General features: G+C 43.4%; 2 protein-coding genes across 7 annotated transcripts; one reads left to right on the top strand and one right to left on the bottom strand.

Moving 5' to 3' along the window:
- Positions 1 to 1015: 1015 nt before the first annotated feature.
- LOC109869123 (telomere zinc finger-associated protein-like) lies at positions 1016 to 8088 on the bottom strand. 2 transcript variants are annotated; one of them, XM_020459009.2, is made up of 11 exons: positions 7942 to 8088; positions 6711 to 7523; positions 5782 to 6092; positions 5472 to 5589; positions 5167 to 5259; positions 4239 to 4325; positions 3942 to 4096; positions 3652 to 3788; positions 3219 to 3383; positions 2923 to 3011; positions 1016 to 2783 (listed from the first exon to the last, which is right to left on the bottom strand). In XM_020459009.2, exons 2-11 carry the CDS (start codon positions 7458 to 7460, stop codon positions 2142 to 2144), a joined length of 2547 nt encoding a protein of 848 aa, XP_020314598.1. In that variant the 5' UTR covers positions 7461 to 7523; positions 7942 to 8088; the 3' UTR covers positions 1016 to 2141. The 2 variants fall into 2 exon arrangements, with proteins under 2 accessions (XP_020314598.1, XP_020314601.1); XM_020459012.2 differs by having other exon boundaries at positions 5782 to 6029; positions 7942 to 8054.
- Positions 7935 to 18174, top strand: nol9 (nucleolar protein 9). Of its 5 annotated transcripts, none has more exons than XM_020459017.2 (13): positions 7935 to 8152; positions 9095 to 9649; positions 9845 to 10067; positions 10266 to 10396; positions 10571 to 10712; positions 11738 to 11834; positions 11934 to 12031; positions 12221 to 12382; positions 12576 to 12831; positions 13056 to 13170; positions 13368 to 13542; positions 13738 to 13871; positions 14157 to 18174. In XM_020459017.2, exons 2-13 carry the CDS (start codon positions 9143 to 9145, stop codon positions 14277 to 14279), a joined length of 2163 nt encoding a protein of 720 aa, XP_020314606.1. In that variant the 5' UTR covers positions 7935 to 8152; positions 9095 to 9142; the 3' UTR covers positions 14280 to 18174. The 5 variants fall into 5 exon arrangements, with proteins under 5 accessions (XP_020314606.1, XP_020314605.1, XP_020314602.1 ...); XM_020459016.2 differs by having other exon boundaries at positions 7950 to 8333; XM_020459013.2 differs by lacking the exon at positions 7935 to 8152 and adding an exon at positions 8364 to 8481.
- The last annotated feature ends 376 nt before the right edge of the window (positions 18175 to 18550 follow it).

Below are 18550 nucleotides of genomic sequence, written 5' to 3'. Positions count from 1 at the left end.
ATCCCCACAGACCTGTGACTGGCCATTGCATGCTACAGGTAACTGCCAAAAGCAACACCAACATAAAGTGTCTTAATAGGGTGTTGGGACACCACGAGCCAGAACAGCTTCAATGCACCATGGCAGAGATTCTTCAAGTGTCTGGAACTCTATTGGAGGGAAGCGACACCATTCTTCCATGAAAATACCGTAATTTGGTGTTTTGTTCATGGTGGTGGAAAACACTTTCTCAGGCGCCAATTCAGAATCTCCCAAAATTGTTCAATTGGGTTGAGATCTGGTGACTTGAGACACCTCATGGTACATGGTTTACATAGTTTTCATGTTCATCAAACCGTTCAGTGACCACTCGTGCCCTGTGGATGGTGCCCTTGTCATGCTGTGGGGGCGTAGCCATGGGAGCCAAAATAATAACCTGCCCAGTATTTTTATACATGACTCTAAGCATGATGGCATGTTAAGTGCTTAATTAACTCAGGAAGCACACTTACCTTCATTTCCTCAAGTGTTTCCATTAGTTTGGCAGTTATCTGTATCTTGAAAATGCATGCTTTATATGTTTACATAAGTAATGTAAAGTTACAGTAAACTCAAAATGTGGCCATGGATGTGTTACTAATTTGAATGTTACATTCATTTGTAAAATGGCCTTAACTTTAGGCTATTTACTGTATTAGAAAAGTAATATTGAATAGTGTTTGGTTGAAAACGCAACAAAATGTCAACATTTGAAGGAGATGTGTCTTCTGCTTGGATAGTTCCATCTGTGCTGACTTAGTCTGGCTTTAATTCCAGTTTGTCTACAAATGAATGAATGACTTTGATAGCAACAGTGAATCTATTTAGATCTCTCAACAATAATTCTCTAGATAGCGCATTGGTAATAGACAGTGACAAATATCATAGCTAAGCAGCACTAGGCTTGGTTTAAAACCCTGGATGGGAGACTAAAGGGTAGCTGTAGTTCAGGGGTCCTCAAACTTTTGGGCTTGGTGTGCCAAAGTATAATCTGGGCTGTGGGCTGAACAAATAGGCATTTATTTAAAAATATAACAATTTAAACAATCGCTTTTTTGTAATTATATAAATACATTTCAAGCATTAACCAAATTGTAGCCATATAACTTGACACCAAACAACACATTCTGATTGCCAGCATTAAAGATGTATTCCTTTCTATGTTCATAACGCTAATACCTTGCAAATGTGCAGGGCCCTAGCATTTTGGGGGCCCCAATAAATATTTTTACCCATCTCAAAGGCAAAACATTTTAGTGGCCCCCCTCTTGGCGGGCAGAGAGAAAAACGTGCTACTTTGAAGTTAATGTCCTGCAATTCGACACATTTTCCTTGGGGCGTGGAGAAAATGTTGCAGTTTTAAATCAGACTTTCTGCAATTCTACACATTTTTCCATGGGGCAGAAAGAATAGTTTGTAGTTTTAAAACGAAATGAATGCAAAACTAATTGAATGCAATTCTACTCATTTTGCCATGGGAAGGAGAGAAAATGTAGCAATTTGTATGTGAATTCCCTGCATGTTCTTATGATATCTGTGTGAGAGTGACTAACAAAATCAATGGGGGGCCCCTTGGAGGTCAGGGCACGTGCCTTGGGTGTCCGGTCAGTAACTCGGCCATGATTACAACAAGATTTAGATAGCTAGCTAGACTAACTTACCTAGCAATCTATAAAATGTTAGCTGACATGGGCTAATTGATTGACTGTCAGTGACTGACATAACAAGAGGAAAACTATTGAAATTGCACATTTTGTATTCTACTATGCTATCTCTAAACAGTAGGTTGAGACCCCGACTGACTTCGTAAAAAATAAATAAATAAATTCCACACAAAAAAACAACAAGCCCCAGTCAGCTCTGCTGTAGATACATTCTCCACTAGGTGCTGCCCCAGCCTGTTGTGTTCTTTTTCCTGATAGTGAACAGAACGTTGAAGATCTGACGTTGTTTTAATTCAACATATTTTATACAAGGGTTTGTCTATGTTGAAATTGAGTTACTATGATGACATAATCCTGTGGTTGAAATGTCACCCTCAAAACAACAGTTAATAACGTTTTTCAAATCCCATGTATTTTCCCAAGTAGATTCCACGTCACAATACGTTGCCTGTCCCGTCCTCAGGCCTTGCTCTTAGCAGGAGGATCCTCCCGTATGTCCTTCAGATCCACCGTGGTCTCAGAGATGGGGTAGTCTCCTGCCACCAGGAGAGTCTGGTCCATCACATCTGTCACAATGAAACCATGCCCCACCACACCCAAACCCTGGGAGGAGAGCACCTCCACCTGGCCATGTCCCTGTCCCACCCCAACCTGGGGAAAGCCGACCTGGCCATGAGTAAGGCCCACCTCTACCTGGCCTTGGCCTACCACACCTTGGCTCTGGGTTAAGCCTACCTCCAACTGGCCAGGCCCATGCCCCACCACAGCCTGGTTAAAGCCCACCACCACCTGCCCTTGGCTGGACACCACCTCCTCCACCAGGGGCTGAATAACCACCCTGAGGATGTCACTGGCTCCTGGTACAGTTCCAGGTCCAGACACACTGAGTCCAAGTCCAAAGACAGGAAGAGGGACACTGGGTCCAGAGACAGGTGCCAGCCCCTCAGGTGTCCCCTTCTCAGTGGGTGGTGTTGGTGAGGGGCTAGTCTCATCCTCCTCCTGCGACCCCTCATCCTTTACTATCAGGTTCCGTAGCTTCCTCTCCCGCGGGTTGTAGTTCTCGGTGCGGTTGTGGACCTGAATATGACGTCGTAAGTGGGCCTGGAGGAAAAGAGGAGAGACTTCAGTATTCAATTCAAATTTTATACAGCTTCATTTATCCCCTCAGTGGCTGGGTGAGCATTAAACATGCATGGACATTTGAGGAACCAAGCTAGCACATTGGAAATGCATGGCTTACCTGTCTGGTGAACTTGTAGCCACACTTTTCGCACTCAAACTTCCTCATGCCCTGATGGCGACGCACATGGACCCGGAGCTGCTCGATGGCTGGAGGATTTAACAAACAGGGCCATAAGAAAACATACAGTAAACGTGCTTTGCTGCATTTTGTTCAACTAAAGTCGGGATTGAATCTTTTCAGGACGAAATCTACTGATTAGATTAAAACATGACAGAAAATATTATTTCAACAGAAAAGATAGTATCATCAGTGACGCCACAATCTCTTGTCAACCATGACAGTTCCTCTCTCACCCTTGAAGGTCTTGCCACATATCTTACAGCAGTGAGGGCGGTCGTCCTGGTGCTTGCTGGCGACATGGCGGAGCATCGGGCCCTTCTCTGTGAAGCGCTGGTTACAGAACTCACAGCTGTAAGGCCGCTCTCCCGTGTGGGTGCGATGGTGCTTGTCAAGACTGGCTGGAATGACATACAAACACACACATAGGCATCGGCACAAGCACAATGTTCAAGCGTTGGAATAGGCCATGTGAGAGCTCAGTGGATGTTAATGTGATAGTGTATTTGTTAGTATGAGCATGAGACAGAGAGTGTGTTTTAGTCTAGCTAAATGATAACTATGAGACTAAACCATACTGTAGGACCTATGCAACTATGTTCATTGTTAGCAATGGGTCTGTCCTGCTATGGTATATGCAGGGCCTAGAGAGAGGACGGTGGTTCTTACCCTGTGTCCGGAAGGTCTTCCCACAGAGGTGGCACTGATAGGGCTTCTCTCCAGTGTGAACGCGCAGGTGCATGTTGAGGTTGGCCTTCTGGGTAAACGCATGGTTGCAGTACTCACAGACAAATGGACGCTCGTTTCTGAGAAAGTGAGACAAACAAACAGGGACATCACATTATTTGATACATTACGTCACATTATACGACAGTAGGCTATATCGGCTCAGTCAAACAGTCTAGCTCCCCCACGGTAACAAACTCCTCACCCACTACCATGCCCAGACGCAGCCCCACCTGTGAATGGCTTTGATGTGCATCTGCAGGCCGTTTCGGCTGGAGGCTCGATGGCCACACTCTTCACACACAAAGAGCTTCTCGCCTCGATGCTTGGACGCCTCATGCAGACGCACCTCCGTTTTAGACAGGTAGGCTTTGCTGCACAGAGAGCACTGTGGGAAATATTCATCACAGGTTAGACGGTGATCAGCAAGCAAGCAGTCATACATCTTGACAATAATGCAGAAGCAAAAAAAAGGATTGAATACAGGAAAAGGCCGACCAATTAACGCAAAGGAAAGAGAGAAGACTTACTGCATGTGGTTTGGGTGCGCCGTGGATTTTGATTTCGTGGTTTCTCAAATCTTTTTTACGCATAAACTGTTCCGAGCATGACGTACACTGAAATAGATACAAGATCAAGCGATAATATGTCAATATGAGTTTGATACAAAGCACACCAGAGAGAGAAGTCTTCAAATGTAAATGAATGACGTGTTCACCAGGGTTGGGGTCAATTTGGAATATATTAATTCAATTCAAACAATTCATTTTAAATTGGCCACACCCCAAAGGAAGCAGAATTTGAATTGAATTTGAATTGAATTTGAATTGGGGGAAGTCAAATTTTATTCAAAGCAATTCAAACTAATTCAACTGAGATGTGAAACATGAGCCTAATTCATTTGATAAATGTTTTATCAGAAGGATATGCCACTTAAATAATGCGAAGAATACATATACCATTTAAAATATTAATTTGATTATTTTTCTTTGGCATGAGTTGTTAGATTGTTCCCTTCCATATTGCAGTGTTTGATCTAATTTATTTTTGTTCATATATTGAAAAACAAATTCATGAATTATTATAGACAACCTGATCTTAGAATATTTCCAAATCACTGTAATGATTTCCAATCGTTTTATGAGAATGAGTTTTACAAATGGAAATGTTTCAACCTTATGCTACATGGTTTTGGTAAACATACAGTACATGATGTCAAAATAATCATTACTATGGTGACGTCTAGAATAAATAATTAGAATTTCATTGAATAAAATTATACTTCCTTTAATTCAAATTCAATTCAAATGATGCTTCCTGTGGTGTGTGGCCAATTCAAATTCAAGAATTGGGTTGGAGTTAAAGAGCAATTCGCAACTCAATTCAGACTTGACCCCAACCCTGATGTTCACTGTCCTGTGGGCGTGTTCAAAGGGTGTGAGGTGGTAGGTGCTAGACCTTATTGGGCATTTCCCCTGTATGGGAGACAGTGTGCAGACGTAGATCCACCACTCTGTCAAATGACATGGGGCATTGAAGACAGTTGTGCACCTGTAGTAACAACAAGAATACACACATACAGTGCATGAGGGAAATGTAAAGTATTGCATAATTTAGGGAACACAGTGTCAAAATGTTTTACAACTGAAAACAAAAATAAGCATTTCTTATTGGACAAGTCATGGTAATCCCTCCCCTTTATGCTCACTTTTCTTCCTTTTGATGACTAAGCGGACATGACTTTAGTCCTGCTGATCACTCACCGCTTTTACTTTTTCACCACATTTGCAGTTCCGGGCCTGGTGGTCCATCAGATTCTCCTTCCTGTAGTACCTCTTCCCACACTTAGAGCATGCAAAGGGCTTCTCACCCGTATGACGCCTGGTGAACAGTGGGAGAACATAAATAACACACCAACACTAGTCACTCGAATATAGCAGTCTTTGTCATTATTCAGGTCTCTCTTGCAATATATTTTTATCTCAACAGGACCAACCTTTAAAAACAAAGATTGTATAATAAAGACAGAATCAATGCAAAGTCAATGCAATGTGATAGCAGTGAGTTGCATACCTGTTGTGTACTTTGAGATAATATTTGCTGAGGAAGGTCTTATTGCAGGTGGGGCACTGAACAGAGCCCTTTTTGGAGCCCTTGGCCGCCTCCTCACTGTTCTCTTTATTGACAGCTTTGCCTGGTCCTTTACGTCTGCCTTTGGGGCTGGAGGTGGTAGTCGGTAGGGCATGGGGCACATACTCTTCATCCGTGTCCTCATCCACCCCCTCCATCAAACCATCATCATCGTCATCATCATCGTGAGGCTGCAAATGAGAATTAGCTTTATAGCTAACATCTGGTACAATGCCAGTGACCATGTCTGTTACCTGCGAAATAGACGAACACAATGAATCATCATCTCTATTGTCATTCATCACATCTTCTGGCCCATCCACCTGTAACTGGGAAACACAATATTTCATGCATTATCCATCATATTGTAGTTATAGCCTAAGCATGGGTAGTTATAGCCTAAGCACTGGCAGGTATAGGCCTACTGCAGGGGTCGGCAACAGGCAGCCCGCGGGCCAAAACCGGCTCATGAGTGATTTTCTTTGTTCCCCCAAAGTTTTTAGTAAATTATTATTATAAAAACCTTTTTGGGGGAAAACACCAGGAATTCAGCTAAAAAAATATGCCTAATTTAGGAAATCTGTTCCCAAGTATTCCCACGAATAAATAAAAAAGAGACGTGATCGTGTCTTAACAGAAATAAGGTATGAAATTATTTTCAAATACAATCTCTTTTTGGGCATAGTTGTGGCCAATTTGCAGTGTACAAATTCTTATATGTTCCGGCCCCCCGACCATTTGCTCTGACAAAGTAGGCCTATCCCTGGCCTACTTTATAGTTCTAGTATAAAATCTACAAATCTGTAGGAACATACCCTCCTAATCTATTCTTACATTAACACTTTAGGATAATGTTATGTATTCTAGCCTACCTCTGTTGTATCTGTAGGCTGAGGGAGGCTTTGTCCCTCGTCCTCAGCCCCATCACTTCTATCCATTAGGCTGATAACTAGTTGTGGTGTTCCCCTGCTGGTGGTTCCCTGGGGCAGGAGCTGCGGCCTGGGGCCCTCTCCAAGCAGCCTTCTGGAGATCTTCACCTTACGCCCAGAGCGAGTTGTGGTGGCGGTTGCTTCTGGAGGATCCTTCTTACTTGAGCTGCTACTAGGGGTTTGGGATTTTTTGGGTCTCCCTCTTTTTTGGGGGGGCCTCCCCCTTTTTAGGGGGACCTTGGTTTCCGTAGACGTTACAGGTGGGATTAGGCCATCATCTTCACCCAGAAGATCTGCAGACGGAGGTTCTTCTGGAGAGATGGTCCCTTCTGTGGTGAACTGCTGACAGAGGGCGAGCGCATCTGGTACACATAGGCTGTCTGCAGCCTGTTGCACATTGTCCAGATTCAGAGAGTCAAGCTTCAAATCCCCTGTGTAGAAAAAGTCTAGAAGTAGTTCCAGGCCGTCAGTGGGGCACTCCTTTGGGAGGGAGACCTTCTTAACCATGGTAGTGGTTGGCTCAGATTCCTGGAAAATCTTACTAAAACAGGCCAGGATGTTGCGATGGGCATTGTACGCCCTCCCATCTCCTCCTACAGTCAGCTTGGCATCACAGAACCAGCCAAGACCCCTCTGCTCATTCAGAAAAGACAACACCCGTTGGGCATGGGTGCTGCTCACCTGTGTAAGCATCTCTCACCCTTGACAGTAGATTGCTGCTTCTCAAGGTACACTGGATTCAGTGTCATGGAGTTGCTTGAAAGAGTCAGAAAACAGATGACAATTGAAGAAATGAATAGAAAATGGGCTACTGTCTGTAAGTTCTATTAATATCATTAGGCTATTAGTATTCTTGCAATCTTAAGTCTTAACTACACCATCATCAGTCATTTGTCATGCATAGTCCAGACTTCAGATGCATTATTAGCTAGATATTCACTTAAACCTGGTATGGGACATTTGCACAATGGGTTGAGTAGTACTAAATATGCCAACACATATGAGATAATAAAACTGAAATAAATAGAATTTGTTTAAGATTAGACAAATGTATTACCCAGAAATGATTAGTAGGTAGGCCCCTAACTAGCTACGCACCTCGACGTTTTCGACATTATACAGACGCTCCCTAAGCTTTCATCTGTCCAGTACAAACAACAGAGACGCGATTTACCTTTGCAGGATGCTGGCAATCGTGTCACTGCTATCGGTTGTTGGAATGGTGCATTGCATTTAATATAATTTATAAACAGTAATTTTGACTAACGTATCAGGAACATGTATTGCGTTATGTCTCGTCCAGGCCAGGCGGTAGGGACCGGATGTGACGGTTAGGCTAGCATATTGAGCTAGCTAACCGTAAATACACGCTTTGCAATTGAATGGTGGGTAGCATGTTAACATCACGTTCAAATTACACGATCGTGTAGTTATATAATTGCATTATTTGGGGATCGACTAACTAATGATATTTCGAGCTGATGTTCTCTTTGGTGGATGCATGGTTAGCTGTCTACGCTATCAGCTAGCTACGCGAACAACTGAGCATGCGTGAACCCCGTGAAGGTATTTACTGTCCATCCTATTTTATCGATAACCCCACCCCCCCACCCAAAATAATTGGGCAGTCTAGCCTGACCTATAGTTAATTTTTTGTATCCAGATTGCGTTAATTTAATAAATGCCTATTTTAGGTATCTGTAACTAATATAAGGTAGGTAACTGCAAAACGAGCTTGCTAACTGCTAAACGCTGTAACCGTCGCTGTGGGATACTGGTTGGCCAATTATTACTCAGAATGGCGTCTGGCTGGCTCACATGGTGAAACCACTACGCTAATAGTAACGTTATACTGTAGCAATGTGCCAACACGATTTTTATTCGTTCGCTATAGAGGTCCTCCAAGCATATTTTTGAGAAGCTACGGAGAGGTACTGCTTGGTATCCCACCTTCGTCTTGCCGATCGTGGTATATGCTCACCAATAGAACACCAGTAACGTTTGTTAGCTTTTGTTACATTAGTTAGCTAGCCATCTTAGCTAACTAACCAGAGATTCATTGACATCACTGTAGTATTGGGCAGCAACTGTGTTCATTCACTTTAGCGAAGATAAGTTCAATTTGTTACTACTAGTAGTTAGGTGAGCTGAGTTAGATAGGTAAATTATATGTAGCTAGCTAACGTGTTATCTATTTACACCAACGTTAGCTAGCTAGCTAACAACAATCAATCTTAACTTGCCTGCTAGTATAGTATGTACAGATAGCTAAATCGATGCTTGCCCATTGCATTAGTTGTGTTCATTTTGTACTATTCTCTCTCCAGGGTTCCCCACCTTACATCTTACTTGCAAAGGGAAAGCCATAAGAAACCATGAAAGTGCAGAAATCTCTCCCCAAAACCAAGCAGACGTCCAAGAGGCAACAATGTAATGACAAGTGGTTCAAGTCCAACAGAATTGCCAAAAACTCAGACTCTTCAAACCTCAGCCCAAGCACAGCCATGGCCAAGCTAGAGCACCGCGCATCTAACCTTAGAAAGGACAAGCCTAACCTGAAGAGACTGAAGAAGGGCGCCAAGGCTGTGTCCTTCAGACCGGTCAAGACTCCGGCTGCCACGGAGAGGACCCCCTCTCGTCCCCTGACCAACGGGGGAGCAGGTGGACCAGAGCAGGGCAGTGACTCAGACGAGTCCCAGGACTGGAGCTCCTTTGCCAAGTCTGTTTTACATCAAAATGGTGGTGGAGAGAGTATGGAGGGCCAGGAGAGTTGTGTCTCAGCCAAAGCTGCGCCTGGCAGGATAGAGGAGGAGGCTTTTGTTCACTGTGCAGAGCGAGACTACATCCATAATCGCACAGTGCTGGTCATGCAACAGGGTCAGGTACTTACGCAGTATTTTCAGCTACACTTTTTACTTTTCAGTGGCAACTACACTCCCTGCTATAAGCTACTTCCTGTGTGCTTTCACTAATGCCTCCTGCTAGTGTTTTGTCTCTTATAAATTGTATTATTAATTTTGTCCATGCTGTGTGGATTAAAGTTATTCTAAGTCACCCTGATCTCTTTTTTCCTGCAGACCCTGTGTTTTAGGGGGAAGTGCCTTCTGTCATGTCTGTACGGTCGGGTGGAGGTGCATGGTTTCACCCTTGAGGAGGGTCAGCAGTCCTACCCACTTTTTTCCCCTTCCTCACATTGCCCCCTCACCGTCACAGCACTGGGGGATTCCCCTAACCCCAGCAAGACAAAGAAAGCGGGCCGTCTAGAGGCCAAAGCCATTGTCCGCAAGTACCTCTCTACAGGTAAGGAGAGCCTTTGAATGAGACCGTCCACCCTTTAAATAATTTTCATGACACTATCCTCAGCTGCCTTCTTTTTGTGATTTGTTTCCAGTTATAGGCCTGTTTAGATCACCCTTGAGGGAGTAAATGGTTGGTTTGAGTTTGAAGCAACCTTACAAACAAGCAGCATTTAATCTTTATTTTCTGTGTTCTGTTTAGAGACACGTAGAAGGTTGTTGAGTGAAGTAGATTCAGACTCCTGTGTGATCCTGCTGGAGCCCCTGGACACCCCTCTGACGCGGTTCCTCAACAGTTTCCCAGACCTCAAAGAGGTGTTTGGACTCAGTTCGGTGGGTTGACTCTGATAATCCGATGTTGTCTATCTACAGCATGTTACTACTGGCCTTTTCATACAGACTTTGATTGTACCGACCTCTTCTTTGTAGAGTTACTGTAAAGCACGTTTTGACAACTACTGATGTAAAAATGGCTTTATAAATACATTTGATTTATTTGAATGATAGAGGGACATCCGAGAGAGTTCAGCTATGCTGGACACTCCGCTCTCTGGCCTTGGCATAACCCCACTGCGGAAAACAGCTAGAGGCATGGTTATGTCACAGACCTACAGGGAGGCTCTCAACGGCCTGGTTAACGCCTGTGCAGGTAAACACACACACAGCCCTGCTATCTCAAAGAGGAACCCCAAAAAATGACTTATTTGGTCGAAAAAGATCTAGGTGGAAACACTTTTTCTAGTGCCAACATTGACTACAAAGTGGAAATAGTATACTTTTGGTTATAAAGTCAGTATCTTCCAAATGGGAGATTTGTGACATTTGGGGAAAACTATTACATGCCTAAATCCTTGGATATTGGAGGGTTGTGTTTTGATTTCAATCACGCCCAGTCTTGCCCATGAACACGGGATAGTAATGCCTAGGGAGTATTGTCATGCACGGCGAACCGGTTGCGCCAAGTGCGCTCTATCCAATCGTAGCAGCGCAATCGACCTAAAGTAAACCCGTTAGCATGCAGCGCCTCGGACTTGTTTACATGAGAGAACAATACATAAATCTTTGCCACTGTTATGTTGAAAGAACGAGACTGGTTGTTTATCAAGGTAATTTTTTTTTTTCAACTCAAACATCCTCACATTCGTGCGCTAACGTTAGCATCACAAACACAACTGTCATCAAAGACACTGATACCAGTGATGGTACAGAAAACAGGAAATCCTCTGAGCTTGGTATTCTTGACCAATCACCTTCACATGCTGTGTCACCAGGCCGTGTTCAGCAGGACACAGTCTTTGGGAACGATCAAATAGAAATATGTAATCTAGAACAAAACATACCTCTGACATGTAGATCAAGCAATCATGAACCAGGTTGCTAAGCCTATTCGTCACGTGTACGGTGGCTGTTTGGGATATTTCAAGTAAACGGCACACAACTGTAGAGAACATAACACACCCACTTCAAACTCTCATTGCTCCTGGCATTTCTTAATGGGGATGTGGGAAAGTGAGGCGACATGAGTGAGTTCAGCCCCTCTTTAACATGGCAAACAGGTCCCCTTCAGTTCTTTTCTACAGACAAGCATGTCATGTTTCTGTTGTATTCCACATGATGGAAGCGGAGATATTTCAACCTGATGACCTATGGACTGTTGTTGTTCTTCATCTACAGAGGAGCTAGATGGCTGTCCAGTTATTCTTGTATGTGGTGCTAAGAATGTTGGAAAGTCCACCTTCAACCGTCACCTCATCAATACCTTACTTAACCAGTGAGTAATGTGTTTTTGATTTATGTTTGTTTGTTTGGAAGGTTCTTCAGTGAGGCAATGCTTACAGCAATAACCCTCCCTGTGTGTCTGTATGTGCAGCACTGCAAGTGTAGAATACCTGGAGTGTGACCTGGGCCAGACAGAGTTCACTCCCTCAGGTTGTCTCTCCCTGTCTACTGTCAGAGAGCCACTGCTGGGTATGTATCGTAACTGTTTCCTTTATCATGTGTACAATACATTATAGTGCAGTGAGTGAGTTTTCATTACACATGCCAAATACACTGTAACTACCTGTATTTCCCAATATTTTCAAAGGTCCTATAAATGTTTGGAGGTCTTAACTAATCCAAACTAACCCTGGTTTGTCTGTCTCATATTGTTTCCAGGTCCCCCCTTTACACACCAGTGGGCCCCAGAGCACATGATCTTCTATGGCCAGTCGTCCTGTGAAACGGACCTGGACCGCTATCTGGAGTCCCTCAAGTCCCTGTGGCGCTTGTACAACCGAGAGACGCCCATTGTCATCAACACCATGGGCTGGGTCAAAGGTCAGTAACACAGTATTCTTGGCAACCCGGGGGCAAAATTAGTCTCAAATGCCATGTTCGTGTATAGCCCAATCTTTAAAAAGTAGGGGAAAGCAAGCACACATTTGAACAGAAGTAATGCATAGTAATTCATACTTGTATTATTTACAAATGTTTTTCATACTGCCATTTTAACATGTGCCTGCTTCTTCAGGTTTTGGCTTTCAGTTGTTGGTGGACATCATTCGCCTCTTCTCCATTTCTCACGTGGTGCAGCTCAGTAGTGGGGATAAAGTCATGTGCCCCCAACTCACCCCTGAGTTCCTGAGGTCATCCCACGGCTGGCAGACACACCCTCCTGTCCAGTCAGCTTTGGGGGAGGACAACTCTGGAACTCATCCTGCCCAGCGGAGTTACACTCTATTCCGTATTCACTCAGAGTTTGAAGGAGCAGGCCGCCCGGGAGAAATGTAAGAGTCCTAACAACACAACAGCTTTCTTGGTTGCCATGGGATATACATTTTTTTTTGCTGATGGAAGATACTTTCCCTTTACTTTTAGAGAAAAGACAAACCCACCCTGCACTTCTTGCCAGGAACACTTGTCCATTAAGCTGACGTGTCAGCCTTCGTCTGCCCTACTTCTCTGACTTCACCTCTCTCTCCTCTGCGGTGTGTGTATTATTCTTCCAAAGGAGACACCAGCGCAGCAACGAGCAGCGTGACCTGGCTCTGCTGGGCTACTTCAGCCAGCTGCAGTCCCCTGAACCAGGCCCTGTCAGACCCCTACACTGCTTCACCCCCTACCAGGTAAGAAATCGTCACCACTTTTTGAAAGAAGAATGTTGCCACAATCTGAAGCTTCGACGCGACCCATTCTGAAGTGTCCTGTTCTGCCAGCCTGCTTGCACCAAATCATGTTTATTTATGATAAGCATAGGATTCAAGTCTGTTTTGATTGTTAAATGCTAATTCCACTACGCCCATCTCTTGTCCTCTCCCTGCAGGTTCCCCATTCGGCAGTGGCTGTGGGTGTGACACACTGTGAGGTGGCACCAACTCATGTGCTCTACACTGCCAATGCCAGTCTGGTGGGGCTGTGCTGTCTGAATGAGAAGGTATCAGGCAGGGGAAGCCCAGTACTGCTCTCCCAAACCCCTGTCTGTCCCTGTGTGGGCTTTGGTACGTGTATATACACTATATTAACCATAAACACATCATCTTTCAGTCTTCCGATGTGTGGTAACAACAGTAATACATGTATATCAAGCCTAGAACAATACAAAGTTTGGCATCTCCACATGGATGACTACCTCTTGGATGGATGACAAGGTTGTGAGCGTAATCTATTAAGTAGTGTTTATCTCTCTTCCGCAGGTGTCCTTCGAGGTGTGGACATGGCACGGGGCCTGTACTTCCTTGTTACACCTGTAGCTCCCTCCATCCTCCGTCAGGTCAACTGTCTTCTGCTGGGGGCTGTCACACTGCCCAACACCCTCCTCACAGGCCAGGTAAGACGAGATGATACCTCCCACACACTAAGCACTCTAAACACTTCACCGATGTACTCTCTGCTCCTCAAACCTCTGTTCAATGTCTTTGTTTGACTTTCACACTTGAATATCAGCTATAATAAAACGTGAAAAATCACAACTGCCCCAAACTATTAAATGTTTCTTTCGGACTGATTTGTTGTCCTGTTCCTCTCCATCGGTGTAAGCTTTTACCTTTCAAAGTGTTTTGGTTCAGTCACTCATGCTTGCGTCATCTTAGCCCATATCCTCTTTCTGTTACAGACAGGAATTCTGGGAGATCCTCCCTACGTCACAATGGACTACAGCTTTGAGCTAACCGGGGCCGGCAAGCTTCACGTCTTCAAGGGGCTTGTAAGACCTGGCCAGATGAAAAACGCAAAGTGATTGTTTTTATGGTTTCACAGCAAGAAATCAGTTGTTTTTTTTTTCTTCTTCTTTCTCCCCCGCCTTGTTTATTGACTTTAAACACCAAGGCCAGAGTTAAGGTCGTTGAATGTACACAAGTGAAGGTTCAGGAGAGGGTGTACCGTAGAGTTTGTGTGAGTGACTCGAGGGCGTACTCGCACTCCAGATCAGTGCTGAAGACGGCCCAGGCTGTGGAGGTCAACTCCCTCTTGTTGGCGTCAATTGGGTTTACCTTGGTCTACAATCATGAGAGAATTTTTTTTTTTTGGGGGGGGGGTTGCTGTATTAAATAGTTTAGGATGTTTGAATGTGTTTCTATCACATGGACAATATCTAGACATGCAGTTAAACTTCTGTCTGCATCTGAAATGGCACCGTATTCCATGGCGCACTGGTCAAAAGTAGTGCAGTATATAAGGAAGAGGGTGCCATTTGGGACACATACTGGGTTTGATGTCTATTCCTCATGGGTCACATTCCAAAGCCAAGATTGTACACATTATCAAATGTAAACAAATTGATATACTTTTTGTTGTTGAAAATGTGAGCTTTTCTTGTCACTGTCAGGAATTTCTAAATCTGTTGACCTTTGGTCTTTTTAAGTGGCCCATCATGACATGTCCCTAGCAGATGTGATATCATGGTTAGAATGTTCAAAGTTCCATGTCATAATATACAGTACCAGTCAAAAGTTTGGACACACCTACTCATTCAAGGGTTTCTTTGTTTACTATTTTCTACATTGTAAAATAATAGTGAGGACAAACTATGAAATGACACACATAACCAAAAAAAGTGTTAAAACAAATCAAAATATAAGTAGCCACCCTTTGCCTTGATGACAGCTTTGTGCACTCTTGGACATTCTCTCAACCAGCTTTGCCTGAAATGCATTTCCAACAGTTTTGAAGGAGTTCCTACATATGCTGATATGGCTGCTTTTCCTTCCCTCTGCGGTCCAACTCATCCCAAACCATCTCAATTGGGTCGAAGTCGGGTGATTGTGGAGGCCAAGTCATCTGATGCAAGCATTCCATCACTCTCCTTGGTCAAATAGCCCTTACACAGCCTGGAGGTGTGTTGGGTCATTGTCCTGTTGAAATACAAATGATAGTACCACTAAGAGCAAACCAGATGAGATGGCGTATCACTGCAGAATGCTGCGGTAGCCATGCTGGTTGAGTGTGCCTTGAATTCTAAATAAATCACTGACAGTGTCACCAGCAAAGCACCATCACACCACCACCTCCATGCATCACGGTGGGAACCACACATGCAGAGATCAATGTCTTGCTCACCTGCTCTGCGTCTCACAAAGACACAGCAGCTGGAACCAAAAATCTCAAATTTGGACTTATCAGACCAAAGGGCAGATTTCCACCGGTCTAATGTCCATTGTGTTTCTTGGCCCAAGCAAGTCTTTTCTTATTATTGGTGTTCTTTAGTAGTGGTTTCTTTCCAGCAATTTGACCATGAATAGTGGATGTTGAGATGTCTGTTACTTGAACTCCGTAAAGCATTTATTTGGCTGCAATCTGAGGTGCAGTTAGCTGCTGATTTCTGAGGCTGGTAACCCTAATGAACTTATCCTCTGCGGCAGAGGTAACTCTGGGTCTTCCTTTCCTGTGGCACTCCTCATGAGAGCCAGTTTCATCATAGAGCTCGATGGTTTTTGTGACGGTACTTAAAGAAACTTTCGAACTTCTTGAAGTTTTGGGAATTGACTGACCTCCATGTCTAATTAATGATGGACTGCTCTTTGCTTTGAGCTGTTCTTGTAATAATATGAACTTGGTATTTTACCAAATAGGGCTATCTTCTGTATACCATCCCTAACTTGTCACAACACAACTGATTGTCTCACATGCATTAACTTTTAACAAGGCACACCTGTTAATTGAAATGCATTCCAGGTGACTACCTCATGAAGCTGGTTGAGAGAATGCCAAGATTGTGATAAAGTTGTCATCGAGGCAAAGGGTGGCTACTTTGAAGAATCTCACGTAGAACACTTTTTTCAGTTACTACATGATTCCATGTGTGTTATTTCATAGTTTTAATGTCTTCACTATTTTTCCACACTGTGGAATGTACATTGTCTTGAAAAGAGGTTGTACATTTGGACCATGTTACAGCTTAAGATTCACTCTACAAGTGATATTCATGAAAAGCCTGGATGGAGTAGGACATGAAAGTGCTTGCAGGGGTCTTCTCTGACAATGAAACCCATTAAAACAAAAGAAAACATAATGTCACTTGCTCAACAATCCATCTATAGAGCTATTGGATAACACCTGTCAAAAAAAAGGAGAAACCTGTACACACATTGTACCTGAATAGTAGTTCACTACGAATTGTTACAGTTTTTTGTCCATGTTTTAAATTTTTATATTTTTATTACCATAGTAATGGATGTAAATGCTTCAAGTAACATCTCTGTTGCATTTCTGAGAGTACTGGATTACTGAACATTGATTGGCCTATTTATTCATCTGACCTTGGGACAAAATATTAACTATGGCATTGATGGTGCGATATGAGAACTACAGGCGAGAACTGTTACCGGTCCTCTATTCTTTTTCCCCCATTTTGTTTCTCTCTTTCTCTTTTATCCCTCCTGTTCCATCAGGAGTTTTGTTTGACAGAAGTTGGTAATAGTAGGCCTAAGTAAAACTTCCTTTAATTTCTTTGTTACTTGGGTGTGTAGGATTTTTTTGTGTCCTGAAAAGGACAGTGATTAACAGGTTCATGTTTATTTTCCTTTTTTTGGGGGGGGGGGGGGGGTTACATTCTCATACATTCGTACCAGAGTGGATCATACAGTAAAAGGGGATAAGAAGTCACACAAGTATTACGAGGTGTTGTCTTTGTGTCCTGAAGAGGGAAGTGTTGTTCAGGTTTATTTTTCTAATGTATCAACCTTAAACCCACAGTCCTAGTAGATTTCAATGGGAAACCACACAAGAGTTTTATGAGTATATATGGACACAGTTTAGGAGCCTAATGACAAACACACACAGATTGAGTGAACCCAATCATTTCAAGTGATTAGACAGGTGGGACTCTAAATTAGTCTCCCACCCCCTACACTTATGCAAGCATGTCTCTTTACAAGGAAGGCTCTTGTCTGATATGGCTTTGTGGTCATTGATTGTTTTGACTTGGAAGAGAGAACAAGGACTCATTGTGAGCATACTCTACATTCACATACAACTGTGGAGACTTGCTAATTTGTTGTGGGCCATTTATATAATCTCCCTATTTCCCAGATTGCTTTGTTTACCATTTCCCTCCCCTTTGTTGGGGAGGGGAGCATACAAACAACTGGAGCTGCATTGTGGTCACGTAATTCTTTTAGCTTTGTCAGGGCAGACATCTTTCCTGAGAGTCCCCATGCAACCCAATGAGAAATCTCCCAAATTGGAGGTCCCACTCAAGACAGTCCAAATAGAGCCTAAACCCCGGGAATAAACACATAGGATTTATCTGATGAAATCCCCTGCTCACACTGTAGTAGACTAAACCATTGGGCCATTTTTCATGATTCGTGCACAATGGAGATTGGTGTTAATGTAGAAATAGAGGAATGCATTTACTATGAGGGCATGTTCTTCTTGCCCAGTGGTCAATCCATCACAGTTCAGCCAAAAAAAAATGTTTTATCCTTCTTGTCTTGTAATGCTGGTAGGATTGGCACTGTTAGAAGTCAACCGTTTACAGTAAGCTGGAGATTTGTCATCTGATTCTATCATTTCCCACCACTCACAAAGGGACACGGGCTGCCTTTGCTTTAATTGAAACAACTGACCAATCCTTCTGCGTGGAATCCCTATACAACCACTAATATGAATAAAATGCTGAGGACTGAAAGGGCTTCTTGCGTCTCGAATGTCATCTAAGAGAAGTGTAAAGACATTACAGGTTAGATCGTGCAGTTTCTAGGATTTTTTTTGCCTGTGAACTATTGGTCAATCTTGGGAATAACCTTTCCCTAAACCAATCTGCCTAAATCAGAATGGCTTGTGACTGTGTGAACTACTGGCTTTCAATACAAACATCCAAGCACAACAAGAAATTTTTGTTAGTTTCAAAGTGTGCATAATAAACATAGAGACAATGGGTTTGTAAAGGGGGGAGGGCATAGCCCACAATGGCAACTTCTGCCCCAAAAGTAACAGAGTCCATGGGAATCAAATATAATATTTAGCTAAAACTAAATGAGGCATTTTTTTCAATGTAATTTCCGAGGC

This window comes from Oncorhynchus kisutch, linkage group LG24 (genome assembly GCF_002021735.2).
Source record: "Oncorhynchus kisutch isolate 150728-3 linkage group LG24, Okis_V2, whole genome shotgun sequence".
NCBI classification, from domain to species: domain Eukaryota; kingdom Metazoa; phylum Chordata; class Actinopteri; order Salmoniformes; family Salmonidae; genus Oncorhynchus; species Oncorhynchus kisutch.
Note: the sequence above shows the minus strand (reverse complement) of the source record. Positions and strands in the feature narration are given on the sequence as shown.